We start from the raw sequence: 25,558 nt of genomic DNA, 5'->3' as shown, positions 1-25,558 counted from the left end.
AACACAGGGAGAAAAGAGTATTTTGGGCCGTTATGAGGCTCATTTTTAAACAATTTTCTCTTCTCCCTACAATCCCCTATAATTTATAGTTTTCCCCGTAGGTTTCCTCTACCACCCATAAATCACTATATCCCCTACTTTCACCGTAGGTTTCCTCTACCACCCACAAACCACTATATCCCCTACTGTAGGGGATTTCCCCAACGAGTGGCAGCATTGACACAAAGCCTCTGAGAGTAGATTTATTAAAAAATGTGATTGTTTTAGTCTTTAATAAACAAACAGTTGCGAGTCAAATTACTACTGCAAAAAATTTAAAGTGAATTCTAAACCCGTGCAAACTATGTCATTAGCCAACTGTCTACAATACTTTGTAATAAAGGTCACTACCTTGTGTTCGTACAAGCCTTATCCAAGGAAACAATCGATCTGCGAGGAATTTTTCTCCCAGGGTAAATATTACAACCGCTGGCATGACGACAGCTGACCATATATTCCAGTTTGTTGTGCAACTGCATGTGGAATTCTTTTGAAATGGTTGTAATCGAGTTGGTGAGCTAAAAACAAGTTTCAATGAAAATCTGCAGTCGATTGATATAATGTCACATCCTAACCGTAAACACCCACCACCCTCACTTCTCCAATCAAACCGAAATCCTTGACTAAATATGCAAGTTTCATACATGAATTGGCAGATAAAATAGTTCCAAATAAAATATCCTTTTTTATAAAAGCAATGTAGTTCGATAACCATAAGTATCTTTTAGCATCTCTTACCTGATAAGGATCCTTGTTTAAGTCGTAAAATTCACAAAATGATGTGACAAACTCGCAGTAAATGTAATTCTCCTTCGTAGTTTTTGTTCTAATACACCAGTAACTATTGTTGGATGACGTTGGACAAAAGCAAAAACTTCCATCTAAAAGGTAGAAAAAAAATGAAGGATCGTTATGTTTCAAAAGGCAAACATTGTGATGAGTAATTATTTTCCATGGTAAGTTTGAATAAAACTGACAATAGATATGGTGGCAAAATTTGTATGTCTACACAATTTAACACTACGTACTTTTCCATAACGGTTCAGTCTTCCAATGATTATTCGTGTGAAGAAAACAATTCAAACCAGGCGTATAACAGCTGCTGTGCTTCCTCCATTTTTGTGATTTTCTTCGTTTCTTTTTATTTCGTCGACGTTTTGACGTACCCATTTTCACTCTTTGGTAATATTTCCATTTACCATTACAGCGACATGCAATTCTTCCCTAAAGTATCGGCAATTATCATTATTTGCTTTAAAATCTCGATATTCAGTGACAAAGTGAAGGTGATTATTGCGGGTGATTAAAACAGAGGGAAAACTGAAAAACCTGTTTAAGAAATTTCACCTCTTTGAAAGATTCCCATAAAATTAATACCTCGGAAGCTTTCAACAAAATTTTCCTTTTCGACTTCAGTTTTGCAAGTTTATCTCGAGATGCTTGAATTCTCTTATTCAATCTCCTCAATTTGGATTGGATTGACTTTACCTTGGTCTTAACGTTATGTCTCGACGATAATTCTTTAAAAAATTGACGCTGATATTCAAGTCTTCTCTTCTCTTTATCTCCAAACGAAAACTTTTTCTTCAAACGATAATTGAGATGTGATCTCCATCCAAGAGCTCGTCTACTAAGACGACGACCACTAACTCCTGCAAATGAAATATGTTATTACTAGACTTTCCATCTATCCAACACCATCCCTACTAGTACACAATGCCCCCGATATACCTGTCTCTTTCCTCATACAAAGGCAACGCTTTGAATTGTATAGTTTTCGACTTTGTTCCATCCTGACACTTCTAGTCTTTCTTCTGCATTTACGAAATCTAAGTTGATTGTTCACCATGGTGCATCTCCATTCTTCCCCTTCTGTACATCCTGTGGAGTAGTTTAGAAGACGACATTTCTCACGGATCATGGCCATTTTAGTACGAGCCAACTTCTTATGAGATGAGGCATACAATTTTTTACTGAAAAATGAATTATCTGAACGTTAACAACAATATAATTATTAAAGCAGCATATCCACAGGTAAAACAAACTGTGTTGTGCTACTTACGATTTTTCGACGAGAAAAGTCTCCCGCCACTTCACATCGTTATTTTTTCTCGAGTAAGATTCGATCAGCTTCAAAACGGACTTTCCATCCATTGCTCCTGGGATTCTTGCATTTGCAATGTCGAGAAACGTCGGTGCAAGGTCAATGTTCAAAACAATTTCTTTGATTCTATTACGAGAAAGTTAGAGGATTTTCTAGAAATATAACATGAAATTTATAAAAATAAAGCCACACCCCAATAGATTTGTATTTTTTATTTCAAAACACTAAACTTAACAGAACATTCCCAACAAACCAATGGCCTTGCACTTACTCCCTTCCTTTCGGTACTCCAGGACCTAGGACATAAAAAGGTATCCGAATGTCAGTCTCGTAAGGCTGTGACTTTCCCTTAGCCATACCAAACTGTCCCAAATGATATCCGTGATCTGAACTGAGAAATATATACGTGTTCTCCATAATGCCGTTCTTCTTCAAACTGGCATACAATCTTGCAATGGCATCATCCGCGGACAGTAATGTCAATAAGCGACGTCGATGCAGATGATCTGAAAAAGCAATCTTTTGTTTGTCCATGGGCTTAGTGTGTCGTATTATCCAATGTTTGTCGACGGAATGAACGTTAAAATTAGGATGTCTACAAAATTTAAATAACTGTAATGTAAACATTTATAAAGTATATATGTATCTTAATTTCATCGTGTTTTTATAAGGCTTTGATAAGCACGATGATCTAGTATTACGATACGAAGGAAATCTTTAGTTTACTCAGTGTAAGTCACTGCTGAATGGCTTTCTTATGGATTCAAGAAGTCATGTTACTGGCCACTTTTGAAGTGAAAAAAACTCAACTGAACCAACTTTATTTACTGAGTGAGTATAGATCTGTCACTTCTGTTCATACGGAAGTAAACGAATGATATATGAATGGGGTTTCATACGTAAAATATCAAATGTTACCTTGGAGCTGTAACATTATCAAACAAATCTTTATGTTGCGGTGCAGGATCTTCTGGACCATGAGGAGCAGCCATTCCCAACACCATCATAACTGGTCTATTCGGATGTCTATTTTTTGATCGTAGAAAAAAATTTATGCTATGATTTGTTACAACGTCAGTGAAGTAGTCTTTCGCGTAATCGTATCCGTGTCTTTCAGAGCCTGTGTTCTTCCTTAGTGTATAGTTGTAAAACCTACTGTTTTTCAACAACACCGTCCATTTGTCCCAACCTTTTGGTACCCAATTTCCATTGTAGTTGTTCAAATACTTTCCAAAATAACCTGTTATAGATTAAAGTAAAATTTAAATAGACAAACGGCACATGATAATGAAAAGTAGTTGACCATTTTTTTATCTCATATTTTGGCAATTAATCAGGTGAAAATGATTCACATCCAGCGAATCAATGAAACACTTAAACTTTAATTTACGCCAGCAGCGAAAACTTAGAGAAAACTAAAACTACTGTATCAAAACACGTGCATTAATACTCATTCTTAATACATGGATACATTTGATTTTCTCTCAATTTCAAGAAGCTGTTTGAGCTATTTATGTTTTTTTCTCTGTTTACGAGTGTTTGGTTGAGTTTGGTTTTCTTTCACGAACATTTGTCCTTCTTGAATCTCTTGTTTTAGTTTTTCAGGTGCCTCAGCGATGGCAGATTGCGTAGCAAAATGCTGCATTAAATCATTAATTTGTTCCCGTAACTCAGTCACTTCAGCAGTTCGTCGTGTTTCTGCTTCTTTCAAAGATGTTTCAAGCATAGTAACTTTTTCCTGCCAAATTTTTGGTTTTCCCTTAAACTCTTGTTCATTTGACGTTCATCTGTCAGTTCTCTTTCCAATTTTACAAGTCTAGTTGACAACTGGACATTTTTCTTCTCTAAGACCTTGCGTTCTTTCTCAGATTTGGAAAAAAGACATTCGTATTTCTCACATTCCTCCAAAGTTTTCTTTGACTTTTCAATGACAGCCTGAATTTGCTGAAAAGCATCATTCTCCACAAAAGCAATTTTCTCTTCAAAATAAAGACGCTGTGCATCCAATTGGCTAGTCAAAAGATATGTATACTCCAAATTGATAGAGTCTAGTTTATCATCATTCGCACTATCTCCTAAAGGTGTTCCTAACTCAACAAGCTTCCCATCAGATTTATTCTGCACCAAACGGTGAACATAATTGTCACCAGTGTAATCCCAGACTCGCTGTGATTGAAGCTCCATTGCAAATGTGTGTTCTGTTGCACGAAAATGATGGTAAGCATGACCACCATTATACCTTTGCAAAAGAAAAGAAGCATATGTGTTGTTAAAAATGAAATGTTTAAAACAAACCTTTCCAACACAAATGTATAAAATCATATTACAAGCTAAAACTTACTTGAATCGTCCCCTCCCCCGATAGTGTTATCAAGATTATAGTATGTACAACAAATGAATAAAAAATATAAGTCGATATAATATGTAAAAGGAATTTGGAGGAGGGGGGTTAATCACTTCCAAATAAAGCTTCCTTTGAGAGCACTGTTGCTGAAGGCATAATTATCTTTCATCGGGACTATCTACTGTTACTCATTCTACTTCCATAAAAAAAAGCAATTACCTTCCACAACCAATGTTCCCACAGATGAGGCAAATCCATAAATTCTCTTTAGCATCACATGAAGAGCATTTATTATCCTGTGAAATCTCCGTAGTCTGAAGACACCTGCAAACAGGGCAAGTAGAATCCTGCCACTTGACAAGACAACTGCTATGAAATGAATGATTACATAAAACAGTGAGAATTCCTTCCACAGACTCATCCATACGCTCCAAGCAAATATGACATGTCGGTAGCTCTGTTGCACCTTCAAGAGGCAAGTTTGACACTCCACCTTTTATAGATTCCACTTTAGAAACATACACAAGGTGACACACTTCAGGTTCAATACCATTAAATGGTGTACCATTGAACATATTAAAAAATTCATGGGCATTTTCAATGCTTTCAAACTTCAATAAGGTCATATAAATGTTTGGTGTTGGATCTCTGATAATTCGAATATGTTGGATATGATTGCGGTAGGGAGAGATAAAGTTTAGCAAGTCCGTTGAGGACATTTTTGCCGGCACTAATAACATACACAAAAGGTCTGATTTTGGTGATGTTTGGGTTTCATTTACTTTGTACAAATGAAGAATTCCTTCCGTCGTTTCGACAGCTGGATTGCCAGAAAAATATGGCTTTTGCTCCGTTTCCTCTGAACTAGTGTCTTTGTCAGAAATATCTGCCATGAAAGTAGTAATCGTAAACTTGACGAACTGCCGTTGTTCTATAGAATGATTCTCCTTTCCAGCACTCGCTAGCACTTTCGGTTTAAAATCACTTATTTCAAGACCTTCTGCCAAATAATGAAGATTGAAAGATACCGGATAGTTTTCACTAACCTCCAAACAAATGATTATTGGTGAAAGAACCATTAAGATGGCAAAATAATCGGAAAACTATGAAATTTTGAAGCCGTATACATTGCAGAAAGTTGAAACCATTGAGTTCTATATACCTGGAGCGGCTAACTTTACTGGGGCGAGGACGCCAAAAAAATGGCGGCCAAAGGACGTATTTCCGCTGAAATGATCGCTTTGCAGAAAAATAATATTCTCGACCTCCCCCTGATTGATGTTATTGATTTTCCCGCCTTCAGTTGAAATTTCAAATGCAATTGCGAGCTGTAAGATAAATAAACAATATTTTTCAAGGCCAAAACAATATTTTTTTCAAAAATGCCTAATCGATGTTCAATCGTAGAATGTCGTAATGTTGACAACACGAAGCACATCGCTTTTCATAGGTGAGTTATTCGCTTATCTTGTTTGTTCCTGAAAGATTGAATCGGCATTTATACAATTGAAAGCCCCAAAATCTGTTAGGCCTTATGAAAAAACATTGTCTTAAATACTGCATACACTGATGTTTTCCTGTGTGTTTTTTTAAAAAATTCAACAAATTTTTTTATTTATTTGTTGAATCAACGCATGAAACAATAAATTTACTAATCTATTTCAAATAGTTTTCCTGACGAAGAAAAAAACCCTGCACTTTTTTCGGAATGGGTAAATAGTATAAAGAAATGGTCGCCTCTCACAGTTCTAACTAAGTGGAGCAAAGTTTGTTCAGATCATTTTTCCGATAGCATGAAGAGAATATCAGGTAACAAAGTGTGTCTAGAAGATAGTGCCGTGCCCACATTATTTCAACAGGTGCAGGATGTTGAATGTACGGAGAGCACTGAAAAGGTGAGTGGTCATTTTTCTATTCATGATCACTCATATTGTCTTAAGTCTCCCAGGAGACTGAAAAGACAATTGGAAGATGTTATAGACCGGGCAGAGTCTTATAGAAAGAGGTTAAAAGTGTCTAATAAGGAAAAATGTAGACTGAAAAAGAAGGTAAATGATTTATTGTCAATCATTGATTGCCTTAAAGATGATAAGATGATCAGCTCTGATCAAGCTGAACTTCTTAATGCTTCACTATCTGGGGTTCCTGAAGATATTTTGAGTCGTTTAATGGCAAACACTCAGGGTAAAAAAGGTGCTCAATACCCCCCAGAATTGCAAGCTTTTGCACTAACTTTGAAATTTTACTCGCCTAAGGCTTATGATTATGTTCGTGAGAAGTTTAATTTAGCCTTACCTCATCCAAGAGTAATTCGATCTTGGTATAATTCCATGGATGGTGACCCTGGTTTCACCAAGGATGCCTTGAATGCTTTGAAAGTGAAGGTTCAAGAATCAAAGAAAGATGGCAAGGAAGTCATATGTGCATTGATGCTGGATGAAATGTCAATCCGCAAACACGTAGAATGGGATGGTCAAAAAGTTTGTGGTTATGTTGACCTTGGTACTGGGATTGACGATGATTCACTCCCTGAAGCAACAGAAGTTTTGGTATACATGGCTGTTGCTCTAGATTCATCTTGGAAAGTACCAGTTGGTTACTTCTTGGTAGATGGCCTCACTGCAGAAGTAAAAGCAAATTTAACCAAGGAGTGTTTGATGCAGTTGCATGATGTTGGTGTTAAAGTTGGAAGTTTAACATGTGATGGTCCATCCACACATCTTGCAATGATGAAGTTGCTTGGAGTGAAACTTTCACTTAATGATTTCCAAGCATATTTTTTACATCCATCTGATTTAATGTTGAAAATTCATGCATTTTTAGATCCTTGTCATATGATCAAGCTTGTCAGAGGAGCGATTTCTGAATTGAGAACTCTGAAGGATGAAAAAGATGGTTTGGTAAGATGGCAATACTTAGTTGAGCTAGAAAAACTGCAAGCCTCAGAAGGCTTGCGACTTGCCAACAAACTAAAGAAAGCTCACATAAACTGGAAGCCACAGAAAATGAAGGTAAATTTAGCAGTGCAAGCACTCAGCTCGAGTGTTGCAGATGCTTTAGAGTTCTGTGAAGGTAAGCTCAAACTTCCACAGTTTAAAGGGTGTGATAAAACAGTCAAATTCATTCGAGTATTTGATCGCTTGTTCGACGTTTTGAATTCCAGGAATCCAATTGCTAAAAATTTCAAAGCACCAATGAGGAAAGCGAATTACAAGCTGATAAAAACCTTCTTAGATGAAGCAAGGCAATACATCTTAAATCTGAAGGGTGCTGATGGAAAGTCGATTTTTTCCCATAAGAGGAAAACAGGATTCTTGGGGTTTCTGTTGTGCATTGAAGCAGTGCAAGGGCTTGCTGAGGATCTTGTTATAAGTGAAAATTCTCCCCTTAAATATTTGCTTACTTATAAGACAAGTCAAGATCATTTAGAATTGTTTTTTTCAGCTGTGCGAGCGTCAGGAGGTTGGAACAACAACCCGACATCTCGACAGTTCAAAGCAGCGTACAAGCAGCTGTTGATGCGACATAACATTAAAGGAGGTCATGGAAATTGTGTTGCTCAGGATGGTACCGAAATTCTAAGTAGACTAGAAGATCGGTGTGAGAGTGAACAAATGTCGGCAGATATTTCCGATGTAAATACTGCAAGAAGATACGATCTAGAACTGCGTGGGCCAGAACAAACTGACCACGATTACAGCGACACCTCAAACTACATTCAGCTTTCAGACTACAGGAGGCAGCAATATCGTATATTGCTGGCTATGTCGCAAAATGGTGAAAAGGAAGATCCATTGTGATGATTGTATGGATGCTCTGACATCATCTAAAGAAAGAGCACCAGAACTATTTGTGGCATGGAAGAGCAACGGTGGTTTAAAAATACCAACTGACGATCTTCTGAAAGTGTGTCAGGAAACAGAGAAATGTGTAATGAGGATGGTAAATTCCTGCCATGGTGGCTTGCCACATGCAGCAAACATATCGAGTGCAATTGCTGCGACGGTATTATCTGTGTGTGTAGAGAAAAAAGTTTTTAGCATGTTAGATGAGCATGTGTTAGAGTCGACAGTTACAGATAATCATGCTTATAAACTGATAAAGTGTTGTGCTGAGGCATTTGTGAAAATAAGAATGCATCACTTGACCAAAACGCAAAACGATAAGTTGCATAGTCAGAAAATTCGTAAAAGCTGTCTGCTTGTGTTGTTCAATCATCAGTAGATTGAACGTTGCCTGAACACTATTGTGTTTTCGAGGCTTTGCCTGTGCCTAGAAATGGAATTTTCATTTGACTATTCCATTTTTGAGGCTGTAGGCGTCCTGGCACATAGCAATATGTGTTTCGAGGAGAAATTTAATGGTGCCTGCACATTTGTGTTCGAGGCTTAAAATGTAACATGAAATTATAACCTAGTTTACGTAACTAAACAATTAAAAGAATGAGAAGTAATTCGAAATGCAAGTCTTCTATGTGAGTATTCCTCTACAACATAGTAGAACATAGAACCACAATAGCACAATATTCATTTTGAACTATTTTTTTTACAGAAAAATACTCAACAAAACAGCCCAATTGGACGACATAAGAAAACTATTTTGTGGTCCTAACATTGATAGCACTTTCAATCAGATCGAGCGTTGTAGTAAGTGCTTTTTCAAAATTAAACCAGTCTGTCAATTGATAAATGAATTGTTAACGTTCTTTTAAAATAAACGTTACTCAATATTAAACGCACGTGTTTAACTTACAGGTGACATTATGAATATTGCCGGGATGATCTGAATGCGGAAGTCCTTGAACAACGTTCATGATGCGTAACATTTTATCTTTAACATTTTTTGTACCTTATAGTTCAATGAGTTCACATTGTTTATATAGTTTCTTGACTTGTAAAAGCCAATGGTTAAACTTCGAATAACTTGAAAAAAATTTAGAAGAATGTTACTTGAATGCAGGGGTGTGACTTGAGTCCCGAGAATGGAGAGGGAAACGTTGCAGAATTTGATTTGCCCAACAAAACGTAGTGTAATTTTGTATGTTAATACCAGCAAAATCGCTTTTACTTAGTTATGAGTTGATCCAAACGTCATCGTTAATATTTGCCGTTTTAATTTCCGCAAAATTACATGCTTTGCTCGACAAAACTGCTAACTTTTGAAAGGGAGGCTGAGCCACCACATATCAATCCCCTCTCCAGGATTTACACCCCTGTTTCAACGTTACTGATACAGCAATTAACGATTTGTGCACGCTAAATTTACATGTATATTATCATGGGAATCATCTCTTACAAACTATAAAAAACTTTAAAATTCAATGCAATATTTAGTTCTTCATAGTTAAAAAAAAGTTTGATTTGTTAACCAATCAGAATACAGCATTGGCGTTTGTCATTTGCATTTTTTCCCTTTTTTTTAAATACTATAAATATTTTAAAACTTGTCTGAATTTTCCTTTGCTTATTTCTTGTTTTATTGTATTTGCCAACTTTCTATTGTGGTCCATGGATGAAAAGAGGTTAGTACAGATCAATAATTTAATAATTTCTGATCTGAAAAGCTTTATATGAAGCTTTCAGCATGGAAGTAAACAAAAGTGATTCATTTACATGGTTTAAATCCTTCTTGCAAAATATCTATTTACACTTTATCGTTTTTGCATACAAAACACCAGATGCTAGATTATACAGATGAGAAAAAGCAATGGACACTGGTATCAAATATGTATAAAATTTGTTTTGTTTTGAAAACTGAAAATCACTCAAATAGTTCAATTGCATTCAAAACAGGTCAGGAAACTGAAGAGGAATATAACAAAATGCAAGTGTGTATTTAGCCAAAATGGTTATACTGTTTAATGATTGTTTTTGCTTTATTACACAATACAACAATGCATCAAAATGTGCTAAAATCTACTACTATTTGAGGTGGCTCCAATTCTGAAAACCAAAAAAATAAAGAAGGTAAACAGTGCTTTGTATACAATACTGTTCTCATTCATATATGATATATGCCCATCAGCTCTCTCATGATACTTTTGTCTTTTCACCTGAACCTTTTCACCTGAGCCTTTTCACCTGAGCCTTTTCACCAAGAGTCTTTTCACCAAGAGTCTTTTAACCTGAAATTTAATCATACACATAACAAATCAAACAGCACCTAACAAATGATTTGTTTATGTAGAAAGCAATGTCGAAGCAAAAAGTTCATTTAAAGGTGTGGTATAGTGTATACATGTACTAATTGCCTTTGATGCCTGGCTGATAATTGCCATTGCTTTTTTTAATGAAGGAAGATGCTATAATTGTGGCCACAAAGGCCACAAAATGAATGAATGCAAGAAAAGTAATGACAAAAAATGAAGTAACATTTCTTTCATGACCATTGTAATTGACAATTATATACTTTTTTTTGTATAGAGTTTAATCGTATGAGAAGAAGTAAGTTTGATTGACCTAGTGATAAAACATCAGCTTGATTAGATGGTTGAAAACTTCAAGTTGCATGCATTATTGTTAACAGAAATAAGCTAATGACACAAACAAATAAAAAGTGTCATGAACTACAACTTCCTTATGAATATTTAACAGGACGACGTTGCTACATATGCAAAAGATTGGGCCATGTTGCCAAGCAGTGTAGGGAAGGAAACCTACCAGTCAAAAACGTGCTGAACAATTGCAGCAACTGCACAATAAACCTTACAAGGAAATAAATTTTAAATATTTTTTTTGTCATTTAGTCATCTTTAGCAGAAATACAAAAGATTATATATTGTTTTTTCTCAAAACTTCATTAAAAGAAAATTCTTATTGCAAATATGTTGTGTAACTTAGTCTGATTGCACTAACATACATTACCACATTGACATAAATATGACTATAGAGTACTCTTTAAGAGTTAAGTAAAGAACAAATTCTGAAGAAACAAGACATCTTGAGATGTAAAATGTGAATCAAAACAAGACGTGAACTGTAAATTTTCGATTTATTTCAAAGTCATCCACAGACAGAATGATAATCCAAACCATGCATACACATATATTAAGAAATGGTTTGTTAACACGGGACTTAAGGCTAGCAAAGAATTACAACTCTTCTCTTAAATTACAATACACTCATTCCACCAGTCTGGTCTCTTGTTTCAATTCATCCTTTTAAAATATGACAGCTCTTCCAACTCCGCTTTCGTAAATATCAAACTATTTAATTTCTATTGCTTGACTTTCGTTACTTAATTCATGCATTGTAAATATATATGTGTATGCATGGTTTGGATTATCATTCTGTCTGAGGATGACTTTGAAATAAATCGAAATTTTACAGTTCACTTTGCGTTTTGTTTTCATTCACATTTTTTCATCTCGAGATATCTCGTTTCTTCAGAATTTGTTTTTTACTATCTTTTTTAAATTGTCGGCTGGACATGGCTTTAAGACTTTCTCCTTACCTTGAAAAGAGACCACATCGTCCACATGTACATTAGACACGACTTTTAAAAACGTTCAAACGCAGCCAACAGTTCTTTCGTACATAGTTTATAGTTAATAGCTTTCCTCGTAGGAGCCGATAAGTGGAAAGCTAGGTTGACTCGCTGTTACGAATAGTAGGTTTTTATCGTGATTTTCATCAAAAAATTGCTTGCCGAATCCTAAATCCACACATACATTTTCCTCACTCTTTCATCAGGAGGGAGTGGGAAATTGTGAAATTTTCGGAAAAGCGGTCAATTTCGGTAAATCTCAGCGGCAAAGGACGAAATCCGCCATTTTTTTGGCGTCATCAGATATCTAAGGCCGCGCTTGAGATAGCCGCTCTAGTTATTATAGAACTCAATGGTTGAAACTTGAAGAGATCCTTTTTATTGACGAGTATCGACAAACGTTCGTGTTTTTTGTCGCAAGTAAAAATAAAAGCTGATACGCTACGCGGCCCACGTAAAACATAATTGACTATAAGTACTGACCTGTTTTATATCCACTTTCCTTGAGATAATGACCGAAGTTTCGCTTTTCTGGACCTCTTCTCCATGCTATTGAAGCGCAATTTACAGTGTTGCTGAGGCAGCCGTGATTGTGCGCATACATCCCAGTCAATATAGAAGATCGCGAGGGGCAGCAAATGGGACTAGTAACAAAAGCGTTTGTAAACTTGACACCATGCTTCGCAAAAATGGTACTAGTCTTTGTCATCACTTGCATTGACCCAAGCTGTACATCAAGGTCATCCATGAGGATGAAGATAATGTTAGGTCTAACAAATTTTCTCTTGCCATATCCGCCATTATGACATAAAATCATCACAATCAAATACGCGATTGAAAGTAACAACTTCATCTTACTGAAAAACGAAACACAAAAAATCTACTTTAAATATTTCAGTTTTCTGTTGCTACAAGGTAGTGATTTTTTTAATTTCTTAGGTCGGTTATTGAACAAGATTGTGAAAATTTAAGCAAAAGTTACCTGTCGTCTCACGTTTCAGCATCAAAACACAACTTGATTTGACAACACTCGACTCCTAAATAATAAATTTGCGAAAAAAAGTCTTTTCCGATGCGGCAATTCACACACGTCTGTACTAACATAAATATATCCGGAAATCTGATTGTTAAGAGAAAGGGAAATTGATTGCGGAACATGGGAGTGGAGTCTGACAATCTAAAGCCATTTATTACGCCGAAGCAAACATCTGTTTTTTGGATGTCACGATGATCCTTTTATCAGCCGACAATTATTAGAAATGGGGGATAGAAACCTACTAGAAACAGTATAATCTTGCAAAGTCAAGATTAGAGTAAAATAAGAAACGGAAATTCCAAAGCATTATGTCAAATTTTTGCTTTACAAGATGATGCTGTACTTGAAGAAGACGTTTCATTCAATGTGAGATAATCAATCATGTAAGAGTTGAAGCAAAGCTTGTAAAGCTTATATCTTTAATTTTATCAGTTTTAAAGATACCAGTTTTTTTATCAGAGAATAATTTCTTTTTGGCAATAAGGCTAAGTACCAAATGCAAGATTTATAAACAAAGCTACTCCCCTTTTTCGAAAAACGTGTTTAATATTTATAACTTATGTTATATTTTTCACATTATAAATTTGTTATAGGGAAATTTTTTAATGTTCAAAAAGTTTGCCCTTTCTTCGCTACATTTGGCTTCATTCAGACAAGCCATATCTATGAGTCGTAAGATACAGCAGTTTGCACATATTTTCTCTGATTAAAAATAAATCATCACCCGACGAATGAAGAAAACTCCTTATGTCTTACAACATGCAACCAACCGTATGAGATGAAATTGGATGTAAAGTATTCAGGAAGTGCTTATGTACCTGGTATATCATTTTTTTAAGAAAATATTTTGAAGACGTGGGAAGTGTTATTAAAAGAGGATCGAGATAAAATGTAATTCGACAACGTAAACATTCCCACATGATTTAAGTGTACTTTTCAGCATTAAGTATTATTTTCAGAGGGAGTGTCTAAATGTTGCACGGCCATGTGTCAACATGAGGTTTTGGAACGGTGGGAAAATACGAAAATATTTATGCATTCCCAAACTTTTAGCAATTCAATTACATCTGACACGTGACCTAATTGGATGAAAGGCTGTTAATTTTCACAATTTGGTTCGCATGGCCTTTTTTCAAAAAAGGATCGCAGTAGTTATTACAAATGACGTAAGTAGGAGCTTTAATTTCGTGAGAAAATGCGCAGTTATATGATAGATTTTGCGAAATACCGTAAATCCATAATCAACAAAACCTTAATCACAAACTATGCAAGAAATCCTTAACACATTTGAAGTGTTTTACGACAACTTTGTATAACATTTATCAATATTTATTCAATCTCACCATCAAAGTACCGCAGTAAGGAAAATATCTCGGCAATCATAATAAAGAGTTAGACAAGAAATCAATACACTGGCTAACTAAATGACAATTAATATCACGTTCACACTACAACACGACAAGTATACATTAAATCAAGTATATCCTTACAACAAAAAACACTATAGTGTTATAATTCATTGTGTGACCAACACAATATTATCCCAAAGTAATGAAAGATGCAAGAAATGACGAAAGATGTTAAATATTTTTGAAATAATGTCACCGTTGAGACGAATTATCGCGGTGAGAAACACAAGAAAACATTTATGATTGATAAGATGAAAAACAGATGTCGAATTTACCGTTAAACTAAACATTTAAAAATTAAAATAATAGGGAAGCACAAACAGATTTGTGAATCCTAATTGAAAAATGCACGCGTCTACGAATTTATCTCTGTTTGTCAATTAGCAAGAATGAAACAGGTCTTCGCCATTCGGTGAAAACGTTACAAAACGTAGCGCGCGTGTATCAGACAGCACAAAAATTTAACTCATTGCGAATTGGATGTTTAATTGCATTGGATTATCACAAGAAAAGATTTGGATAAAATAAGTAATGGTGTGTTTTATTTTCACGATATGAATATAAAATAAGATCGAGAAAACCACGTTTAAACACTATTTATTTTATTTCCTCAAAGGTAATGAATTAAAAGTAAAGTTTGAACAAGCACACATGCATGAAGTGATCAATGATCATGGTGATTAAAATATCCCGAAACAAACCTCGCAGACATCAAAGAAAAGTGAATTTCAGAAAAAAAATAAAGGACCAAACGTCCAACCAATTGGCCATCGTTAATGAAAGAAAAAGATAAAATACTTTATATACATAATATAACAATGCGATTAAATATTACATGAAAAAAATTCAACGAAATTTCATAATGTCTAGCATCAGGGCAAAACAGCAAAAAAAAACAGGACAACCAAAAATTTTCGTTGAAATAAATGAAACGGACGAGCCATTCGTATAAAAGCACAAGTAACGCTACGTGACGAGCAAACATTAAACGATCAACAGAAATAAAATAATATTTTTCTCATTAACACAAATGATGTTATCCATATCAAATGGCCTCCTACAAGACAAAGCGTGTGCCATACAATAGTCAAAACATACCTGTGATGGGTATGATCCGCGTTGACAAAAGAGCGTCGCTTGTAAAAACTATGTTTTATATGCTCTTCGAAAGAACATTGGTAACGTTTGTGGCTTTTGTGAGGCTCAAACATTTAGACTTTAATCTATATAAGGGGTGCCAATTACATTAACTGCCATATCATATTTATAATTATAATTTGAACTTTTAGGGTCATAATCTTCCATGCAAAGGTTTGGAAAAGAATCAACTTTTATTATTTTTATCTTAAACATACCTCACAAAGCCCCAGTCTTTACTTTCTTAAAGAATTGCAGTGTACATCATTAATGTCAATAGGAACTGCTTCCCACGTCGCCCAAGATTGTATTCTACTTTGTGTGAAGCATTCTGAATTAAGTGACGGAGACACGGCCAAAGAACCTTGAACTGAATACCAGGCGGCCATTAAACCGCATTTTACGCAAATTTCCGTAGACATGCCTGATAGGGCACTGGACACGAATCCACCAGAAAAGCTAAACAAATTATAAAAATCAATTATAGATAAACCGAAATTTTGCTTATATCCAAACAACACATACCTATCACCAGCTCCAGTGACTGAAACAACTTCCACTTCATTCCTGTCATTTTTACAAGGGGGGAAATAAGCAGCGTAAAAAAGATCATCTCTACTTTTTTTCCTTACACCGAGAAATTTTCCATCATGCATCAACGGCAAATTCAAAGGTACATCACGACATACAAATACCCCCAGTTCACCCATTGTGACCACAACCATTGGAATATGTCTCATCAGCGGTTTACATAATTGAATGCATTCCTTAAGAACTTCGTCTATGGATCTTTCATTGACTTGAACTGAATTAATGTCACCTTTTGAAGGGTCACCTTGAGCAAATAAAGTCTGTTGATTGCCGTTTGCAGCAAGGGCACTCATTGTTCGTAATTCATCGATATTTGGAGTGGTCAAGGTAAGCTGTTGCCAACTGTCATCTTTGAAAGGTTTTGCCGCTTTCATCACACAGGTCGGTTCAAACACAACTGAAAAACGAAACACAAAAGTTTTGAATTGAAAAATGTTGATTGATGAATATTCTTACCTGGAGTCGAATGTTGTGAACAAATTTCAATGCAATGCTTGATGACATTTTCCTCAAGATTCCCGTCAATTATGACAACGGGAGCGTTTCTTATCGTTTCTTCAAAATTATCAATCTACAGTCAAAAAAGAACAAAATATAAAAAATGACGTTCATTGACGTCAAAAAACTGCTGTGCTTATGTAATGATATTTTCTTGAGTTTTTTTCATACCAAAGATGTTGTTATAGATTTGTGTATGTCCATATCTCCTATGCCAATGATCACCTCGCCTTTCGAGTTGAGGACAACCGAATATGTAGCTGTACTTCTTTTCTTGTTCACTTGAACACCAAATGTCGACTAAAGTACAAAATTGAAAAGGAGGAACATACAAACAGTACGATTGTAATATAGTGATTTTAATAAACTATTTAATCTTACCACGCCAACATCACTTAAATGTTTCAACAACATTTCACCCAAATCATCAGCACCCACACACGTTATTAAAACTGGTTGAAACTGTCCAATACGAGCTATACATTCTGCACAAAAATTGCAAAGATCCCAAATCGTATCTTATCTTGCAAAATCAGCAATAATACATCATCTTATAACTACCTGCTATATTTCGCGCAACTCCACCAAAGGATTGACGAATTTCTCCAGAATTTGTCACATTCCCAAACTATACATATAGAAAAACTTTTCAAACAAAAGGCGTTGTCTAAAATGCCCAACGGATTTTTAAATCCAATTCAACTTGCCATAATATCCTTGCTTGTCTTAGCAGCGAAATCAACGTTTGAGCCACCAATGACAACCTGGATAATAGTACACGTCATTTCAATCTTTGCTTCTTATTTTCAAGACTAGAGTTGCTCAAAAAGAAAATTAATGCAAAAGCATCATTGTACCGGTCGATATTTGGAAGACTTTATATTTGAATCTTCGTTAGTTCGGGAAAACTATAGTTATAAGTAATGAAATTGTGATCAACATTTATCAAAAGAATTCTTGGCAATGAGAACAAAATTAATAAAAAATTATATGTTAATCACCATCTGTCGTCTTGATTCGCGCAATTTACATAGTTCAATGGCTATTTCACTCCCAACGAGGGCATTATTTTGAACAAGAGCAATATCTGTTGTCAAATTGAATAAAGTATATATATAACATTACGGTTGTGGTGGGGTAGTGATTGTCTGGGGTGGTGGTGGTTGATGGTGTTGGGGTGGTGAAGGTCTGGGGTGAAGGTCTGGGGTGATGGTCTGGGTTGATGGGGGATATAAATACCACTATAATCTGCAAGGATACTTGCTTCGACAGATTTTCCTTCCGTAAGATGATCAATTTGCTTCAAAACAAATGGAGTTATATCTTTGCCAACAATATTTTTCTTTCTACAGTTGAAATAAGAAAACACTATCTCTTAAATTGACCTAGGCAAACATGAGCTAATTTACCTCGAAAAAAAATCAAGTTATGTTTTATGTAACTTTACAGAACTTATCTCAAAACCAAATTTGACTTAAAATCTTAAAGAACAATTTTCATACAGTCAAACAACTCAATCAATTGAAAGAGAATCCAGGAACGTTTTAACCATTATTCAAATGAAACATTCTTTAAGATATGTTCAAACAACCATAATGACAAGAACTTTAACAACATACTTGGCCTCCAGTAAAGCAGTTTGAATAGTGACATTGATCTTGGCTCCCATCAAGGAATGAGATTGTGGTATTGGTACACCAAAAACCATTCCACACTTCATTTCCATTTCAAGACTGCAGTCTGAAGTTATATCATTAGTAATTAAGTGTTAAACCCTTATATGAAGTTCCCTTAGTTTTCAGACAGATAAAAACATTTATGACAAACATCAATACACAACCATTGAACACATACCAATCATCATGGCAGCTTCTTTTGCTGTCCTAACATTGTAAGGAGCCTAAAATGAACAACATACATAAGTGCAAACATGGTAGATATTCCACTTAATTAAAATCAATGCATTCAAAAAAATGAAGTCCTACTTTAAATCCACTGTCTGATGTAAAAAAAGCAGGAAATTGTAATGTGTCACCAACAGTTGCAACTGTTACACCACATGTTTCCTATAGAAAAATAATGTTTCTTGAATATAATTTTATAGAAGCCAAGGATTTATAGAATCAGTCTAATTTCCATCACCAGATACTCCAGTGTTGATCCAATATCTAGGATAGACTTAACACCAGCACAAACAACAGCAACTGGAGTTCTTCCCAATTCAGTCAGATCTGCACTCACATCAAATGCTAGGAAGTAATTTACATAAATTGCAGCTTAAAAACAATTGCTAGAAAAAATTTTGTCAAGATATCTTAGATCATTTTCTGATAAATGCTTATGATAATGAAACAGAGCACATGCAGAATTGTGGTGACCATTTAAGACTATGTAATGTAGATAGTTTGTGCTTACATTTGTCTGCACCATGATGAACACCACCAATGCCACCTGTCACAAAGATAGATATACCAGCCAACGCTGCCGCAACCATTGTGCCAGATACTGTTGTTGCACCAACTAGATTCTTAATTGACATGTGCAATTTGTAAGATATGGATATCATTAACAATTGTATTGGTGTGTTGTAAATAAAGTCATTGCTACCTTACTTAATACAGCAGGTATATCCCTGCGTGATGTTTTAACAGCCGACAGACCAATGTTTGCAAGGTTCTCCAATTTACTTTCTGTCAAACCTGATGTCCAATACAAGGTGTATATCGTTCAATACTAATTGTGACAACTAGCACATTAATTTTATTGACATACCAACATGTATTCTACCATTAAGTATTGCCACAGTAGCTGGAACAACTCCTTTGCTACGAATGATCTTATTCAGAGACTTTACAGCCCTAACAAAACAACGGTACGCAGTAGCATTCAAAACAATGACAACAGTGTCCTTCATGCAAAATAAGTTGCAAGGGCAGAAAGTTTTAATTTCAAAACTGATCACAAATCACCACGTCCGCGCTGCATTGCCATATTTCATCAAACTTTGGCATTCAAACTTACTTTAAATTTTGTGGAAAAGGCATTCCATGTGTTATGATCGTCGATTCCAATGCTACTACAGGTTTATTATTGTGGAGAGCCTCCAACACTTCGCTGTGGATGGTCAACTTCGACCTCAATGAATGATTAGAGTTGGATGATTTTGTTGGCAAAGAAACAAACTGATGTTGACACCGCTTCAAACCATTAGTAATAACACTAAGCAAATAATACCGCAACATTTTCGAGAAAAACAGTTCGACGTGAGCAGAGTAGGCCATGTAACTATCATCAACAGAGTAGGTACGGGGATGCGTACGAGCCCTATCAGTAAATTTCATTTGGTCAACTTGAATTATGGCATGTGACATTTACCTCAACGTAGCTTTTTTTAACGCAGAAAAAGGCTATTGCATTCAAGGGTAGAACACAGTGGTGCGATAAAAGTTTATTAGGGCAGGGGAGACAACGAAAAATGGCACTTATACATACTATGATTCGTTAATTGTAGAAATGAAGATTACACTCCTCAAAATGTTGTTAGGGGAAGGGAGGGTGAAAATGACCACAAATTCTTCATTTGTAACCAACATGATATTTACAAAACAATGTCGCTCACATGTGACGGCTGGTATCCACACTTGACTAGTACTACATCCACATTTCTTTCATAAAATCAATATGAATGATGCCCAAGTAAAGAAAAATAGTATGAACAATATGAATGATGCACAAGTAAAGAAAAATAGTATGATCAATATGAATGATGCACAAGTAAAGAAAAATAGTATGAACAATATGAATGATGCACAAGTAAAAAAAATAGTATGATCAATATGAATGATGCACAAGTAAAGAAAAATAGTATGATCAATATGAATGATGCACAAGTAAAGAAAAATAGTATGATCAATATGAATGATGCACAAGTAAAGAAAAATAGTATGATCAATATGAATGATACACAAGTAAAGAAAAATAGTATGATCAATATGAATGATGCAAGTAAAGAAAAATAGTATGATCAATATGAATGATGCACAAGTAAAGAAAAATAGTATGATCAATATGAATGATGAGCAAGTAAATAGTATGATCAATATGAATGATGAGCAAGTAAAGAAAAATAGTATGATCAATATGAATGATGCACAAGTAAAGAAAAATAGTATGATCAATACGAATGATGCGCTAGGAAAGAAAAATAGTATGATCAATATGAATGATGCTCAAGTAAAGAAAAATAGTATGATCAATATGAATGATGCGCAAGTAAAGAAAAATAGTATGAAAAATCTTTGGTTTTTAAAACGTTTTTATAAAAATGATAGCCAAATGTTTTGTGAGTATCCCCCCAAATAATTTTAAAGAAATCACTAAATTATATAGTAAGTCTTCAACATGATTTCTTGCTTTGTGTGATGTTAATGAAATGTTTACCTCAAGTTTAATTAGGTTAGTCACTATATAATTTATATGTGCAGCAAGTGTTAGTTGAACGCACACCTCCGTAAGACTCATTAAAATATTAAAAAAAGTCAGATAAATTATCACAATAATAAAGTTTGAGATTCATCCCGAAATATTAACACAATGCATTGAAATTATATCCTTTGTTGTATCATATGTAAACAATACCGAAGGATAACAGGATGACATATTAAACCATCATTTTACATTGAACAGTGTTCATCTGTTGTATAGTGTCACCTATTACGAAGCCGATCTAGTTCATCGCAAGATTCCATTGACATCTTTTGTGCACGATAGTAAAGATTTTCATCATTCCAAAATCTTGCTCGTGCTAGTAATTCCTCACCTTAAAAAATACATATTTAAAGACATAATTAAAAACGTTTTGTAATAACAACATGAATGCAGGATGCGATGATAAAGAAATCATTGAGTTGATAAAATATCTCACTGTCCCATCTTATGGATGATATTAAATGATTTTACAAAAATCCTAAAGTGCCAAGGTAGTAAATAGTTTGTTCATACGTGTTTGCTGTTGTCTATAACAAGCAGACCGAATCCTTCCAACATACTCCTTCTCTATTTTGTACTCTAGTTCAGCTAACGACTTTCCATGATAATTATTAGTAAAGTCCCTCTAAATGAACCAAATTGTTAGATCAAGAAACAATACAGAATTTGAGAAATTGAATGTACAAAACACTCTTTCACCTGGACATAATATGAAATTTTATATTTACTGGTGACTCGATGTAGTCGATATGGCCTGTTAAAAAAAAATGGCACACAAAAAACTTAGCAATGTAAGCATTTGCATCTTTATTGCATTATACTGGAAGTGCTGGAATTTTCTAACCCCGAAATGCTAAAACTGTACGGAGGATCTTGGATCAACAATGATGTTATTAATGACAAACCAAGAAATATTAAGATTGGAATGAGATGAAAAATGCTACCAATTCCACTCTAAAAATCAATATAATAAACAAGTCATAAATCAATGCAACAAACAGGTCTAAAAAGTAGTGCAATAAATAGGTCTGGAAGTAAGTGAATAACATAGGGAGAAAATATTTGTACTGAACATCAATTTAAACCTCATGATGTCCATCTTCTTCGTCATGGTGATGCTGCCGCCTACGGTGATGTCTTCTGTGTATAAACACTTGATCTTAAATTGAAAAAAAAACTTGACTCATAAGTTGTTAGGACAAATGTAGAAAAAATGTGACTGGTTTTTAATATATCAGTCAATACTTTGATACAGTTCAGTAGATGTTGTATTTATAGCAAATATCAAATTAGGATAAGTACATGCATTGTATAGAGATTACTTCATCAGTAGAACAAACTAAAAATATTAAAACACCAACAAAAATCAAAAGATAACAATTAGTAATGCAAATACATAGAAAACATCTTACTTCCAGCCATTCCTCCAAAAAACATATTGAAAAGGTCCTCTGGAGTGATATCAGCTATAGAAACAAAATCATAAATTAAAATTTTTCTTCATGACTAAAAAAATTCATTAATTCAAAATCTACCTTCAAATTCATTGTGATGAAAATGATTGTTGTGATTACGATTGTTTACAAGAGATTCTGGACCGTACAAATCATATTTTTTACGTTTTTCTGGGTCGCTCAAGATTGCAAATGAATTTCCAATAGCTAAACAATGAAAAAATCATATGAAGTAAATAAGACAAGCATTGTCATGTGGGGACTATATACATTACCTTTAAATGCTTCAGTACTTCCTGGTGCTTTATTCTTGTCTGGATGAAATTGTAATGCTAACTTCTTATATGCTTTTCGTAGCTCTCCATCACTCGCATCTTTTGTAACACCAAGTATTTCATAATAATCTTTAAGTTTACTAATCCTGTAAAAATCAAAAAATCAGCTAAGCTATATCACATAAAAAAGTAAAACATATTTAAGGTACATCATATCAATGAATATTTTGCCAAACTCTGAAATTTATTGATAGGACTTTTACAATCACTTTCACTATTGCAATTAATCGAGCAAGAGTTCATTTAGAAAAAAAAATCAAATATTGATGTATCTTTTGATAGAATAAGGGAAAATAGGCAAGTTTTAATCTTTACTTTACCAAATCCGCACAAAAATATAAAATCATTTATCAATAACATCTATTTTATTATAAAAACACATTATCAACACATCATAAGCCAAGCACATTGTATTCCAACATCACCTACCATCAATAAAATACACAAAGCACATTCACCACAGTACAAACCTTTTAACATCAGCCAGTTGCTCAGGGGTGTATTCAGCCTTCTTTTTCTCCTCACTTGGTGGATTAGCTTTTGCTTTGGGACATGGCATTGATTTATTCATTTGACTATCTGTTCCACTATCTTCTTCCTCCAATTCTTTAATTAATACTGAAAACAAACATTGTTAAAATCATTACAACATACACAGAAACTCTGTTGAGATGTTAAAACAGACCTTATTATTGCCAAACAAAACACTTTTTCAAAATCATAACACACTTACAAATTTGTCAAGGCATGTTCAAGGAAAAAACCGGTATCCATACATAAACAGAAATAAAACCTAACGCATTTATTACTAACGGGATTTCATCGCTCAACAGAAAACAATAAACAACTTTCAGTTGTGATATTTTTATGCGCAAACGATAAAAAAGCAGGTATTAAATATTTTATCAAAACAAAAATGTGTTTATGAAATCATGTTAAAATAATAAATATGTTCATGAGTTGAAATAAAGTTTTGGTGTTTACTTTCGGTTTCTTTGAAGGGAAAAAGTTTCAAGCTCTTCTTCAGGAACTTTTTGGCTTTTTCTTTGTCTCCTTCGGCTTTTGATCGCCGAGCTATTTCGAGACATTTTTTTGCTTCGTCTTTGTTGCCTTCCATTTTGTTACACTCATCGCGCATAAATTATTATTTCCTCGCGCGTCATCCCGCGTGTGGGCGAACTGTAGAGTGAATATTTAATTTTATTTGTGATGGAAAACAGAAAACCTTTTCTTTTTACCTATCTTCATTTCAAAGAAAAACATGGTAAAAAAAGCACAGAGTAAAAAAGCACACAGCTAGGATAACCTATTACATATTTTAGCCAATAAGAGCAGAACTCAAAAAAATGTAACCCATAACAATGTTAGAAACTCATCGAAAAAGGTGAAAGGTAGGTTTGTCAAAATATTTATTATGTATTTAAAAGTACTTCAAATGTCAGTACTTCAAACCAGGTTACAAGATCCTGAGTTCAAAGAAATAAGCATGGGTTTCTTTGAGTTTTGGATGTTTTAGGATGTGTGTATTATAATGTTCATAATTTGCGTAACTAAACATTAAAAATCTAAACATGCATGACATAAAGGGCGACCTTTCCCACAATTGCACGAAAAAGCAAAAAAATTCCGGTACGAAATATCGTACCGGAATCTACCAATAAAATTAGTGATTTGCATCATCAAGAGGAATATGCAACATGAACTGACTTTTTGGTCTGATAAACAGCGCGAAACAGAATAGGTGCATTACTTTTGCTAAATAGCTGTCAAAATTAATTTTATGAAAGTGGCATGTCCGAGTTAAATGACTTGCTGTTATTTATCTTGAAGAAAAATAAGTCAGAGCAGGAAGATAGTTTAATTTTTTACGATGTGTTGGGTTTGCTTGTCAAGTCTAACATCTTCATCTATATTATGCATGGAAGATGATTTGAGACACAAATTAATCAGATGCATTTAGTGGAGTTCTAGGTAGGAATAATCGTAAACGGTGCCATCATGGTACCTAGGTGGTCATGTGTTGGACACAAGGATTGGTTGGCACCCCGTTTGGTAAAGTATAAGGGCCCAGGGAGGTGGTTCCCTATCCATTAAGTTTCCTTTCGGCTCGGGTACTAACGTTGCTTTACAGGTGTCTCATCGTTCAAAGGTTTATTTTAATCATTTTTGTTTAGCACAGTTCGTAGGTAGATGTTCAAGTTCAAGTCGGGTATTTCATCATGGCACTGATCAACAGGGTTAGCCAAGAATACACATAGGCAAAATGAAACGGCGCCGCTGATAGCGGCTAAAATGGAGAATATTAAGTTTCGGTCTTTACAAAGATGTACATTGCCTAACTCATCTCTTTCAACAACATTGTATAGATAAAGGCAGTCTAAGGGGCTGATTACATGAGACCGGATAGCCGGGATTCAGCCAAGCGTTGAATGATTTTGGCAAATGGAAACGATTCAATACTCGTCATCAGATAAATCTACCCGAGAAATTTCACAATATTCTGATTTAATAACTACGCATAACATTTAAAATTACAATAACCAATTTGACTTAATTTATGAATTTCAGCAGGGATGACTTGTTGCGCTTAGCAAACAGTTGTAATTTTTACGCTTAAAGTTTTGCCTTTTTTTAATGC

General features: G+C 34.6%; 3 protein-coding genes and 1 long non-coding RNA gene across 10 annotated transcripts; 1 reads left to right on the top strand and 3 right to left on the bottom strand.

Moving 5' to 3' along the window:
* Positions 1-241: 241 nt before the first annotated feature.
* LOC124459631 (extracellular sulfatase Sulf-1-like) lies at positions 242-20,057 on the bottom strand. Of its 7 annotated transcripts, XR_006953713.1 has the most exons (20): positions 19,665-20,057; positions 19,416-19,501; positions 19,251-19,342; positions 19,059-19,170; positions 18,786-18,892; positions 18,629-18,709; positions 18,498-18,543; positions 18,263-18,383; positions 17,904-17,989; positions 17,645-17,730; positions 17,501-17,551; positions 17,351-17,407; positions 17,205-17,271; positions 17,025-17,128; positions 16,815-16,943; positions 16,602-16,716; positions 16,080-16,542; positions 15,773-16,013; positions 12,955-13,009; positions 12,747-12,829 (listed from the first exon to the last, which is right to left on the bottom strand). XR_006953713.1 is itself a non-coding variant. In XM_047009110.1 (19 exons), the coding sequence occupies exons 1-18, from the start codon at positions 20,012-20,014 to the stop codon at positions 15,791-15,793; spliced, it is 2,376 nt and encodes a 791-aa protein (XP_046865066.1). In that variant the 5' UTR covers positions 20,015-20,057; the 3' UTR covers positions 12,882-13,009; positions 15,773-15,790. The 7 variants fall into 7 exon arrangements, 5 of the variants coding, with proteins under 5 accessions (XP_046865068.1, XP_046865069.1, XP_046865066.1 ...); XR_006953712.1 differs by lacking the exon at positions 12,747-12,829 and having other exon boundaries at positions 12,882-13,009; positions 15,516-16,013; XM_047009110.1 differs by lacking the exon at positions 12,747-12,829 and having other exon boundaries at positions 12,882-13,009.
* On the bottom strand, positions 3,476-5,643 carry LOC124459632 (BRCA1-associated protein-like). The gene is given in 3 exon segments (XM_047009114.1): positions 3,476-3,889; positions 3,892-4,382; positions 4,707-5,643. Coding segments are annotated over 3 exon segments (1,590 nt in total). The 5' UTR covers positions 5,567-5,643; the 3' UTR covers positions 3,476-3,650.
* LOC124459636 lies at positions 10,677-11,210 on the top strand. Its single transcript, XR_006953714.1, has 4 exons — positions 10,677-10,706; positions 10,782-10,835; positions 10,910-10,930; positions 11,081-11,210. It is a non-coding gene; the product is annotated as an uncharacterized LOC124459636 (long non-coding RNA).
* A 991-nt stretch (positions 20,058-21,048) lies between the features above and the next one.
* Positions 21,049-24,068, bottom strand: LOC124459352 (dnaJ homolog subfamily B member 14-like). Its single transcript, XM_047008835.1, has 10 exons — positions 23,905-24,068; positions 23,391-23,538; positions 22,861-23,006; positions 22,667-22,792; positions 22,544-22,597; positions 22,217-22,290; positions 21,976-22,085; positions 21,831-21,885; positions 21,645-21,756; positions 21,049-21,462 (listed from the first exon to the last, which is right to left on the bottom strand). Exons 1-10 carry the CDS (start codon positions 24,056-24,058, stop codon positions 21,350-21,352), a joined length of 1,092 nt encoding a protein of 363 aa, XP_046864791.1. The 5' UTR covers positions 24,059-24,068; the 3' UTR covers positions 21,049-21,349.
* Positions 24,069-25,558: the final 1,490 nt, after the last annotated feature.

This window comes from Xenia sp. Carnegie-2017, unplaced genomic scaffold (assembly GCF_021976095.1).
Source record: "Xenia sp. Carnegie-2017 unplaced genomic scaffold, XeniaSp_v1 HiC_scaffold_13, whole genome shotgun sequence".
In the NCBI taxonomy this organism is placed as follows: domain Eukaryota; kingdom Metazoa; phylum Cnidaria; class Anthozoa; order Malacalcyonacea; family Xeniidae; genus Xenia; species Xenia sp. Carnegie-2017.
Note: the sequence above shows the minus strand (reverse complement) of the source record. Positions and strands in the feature narration are given on the sequence as shown.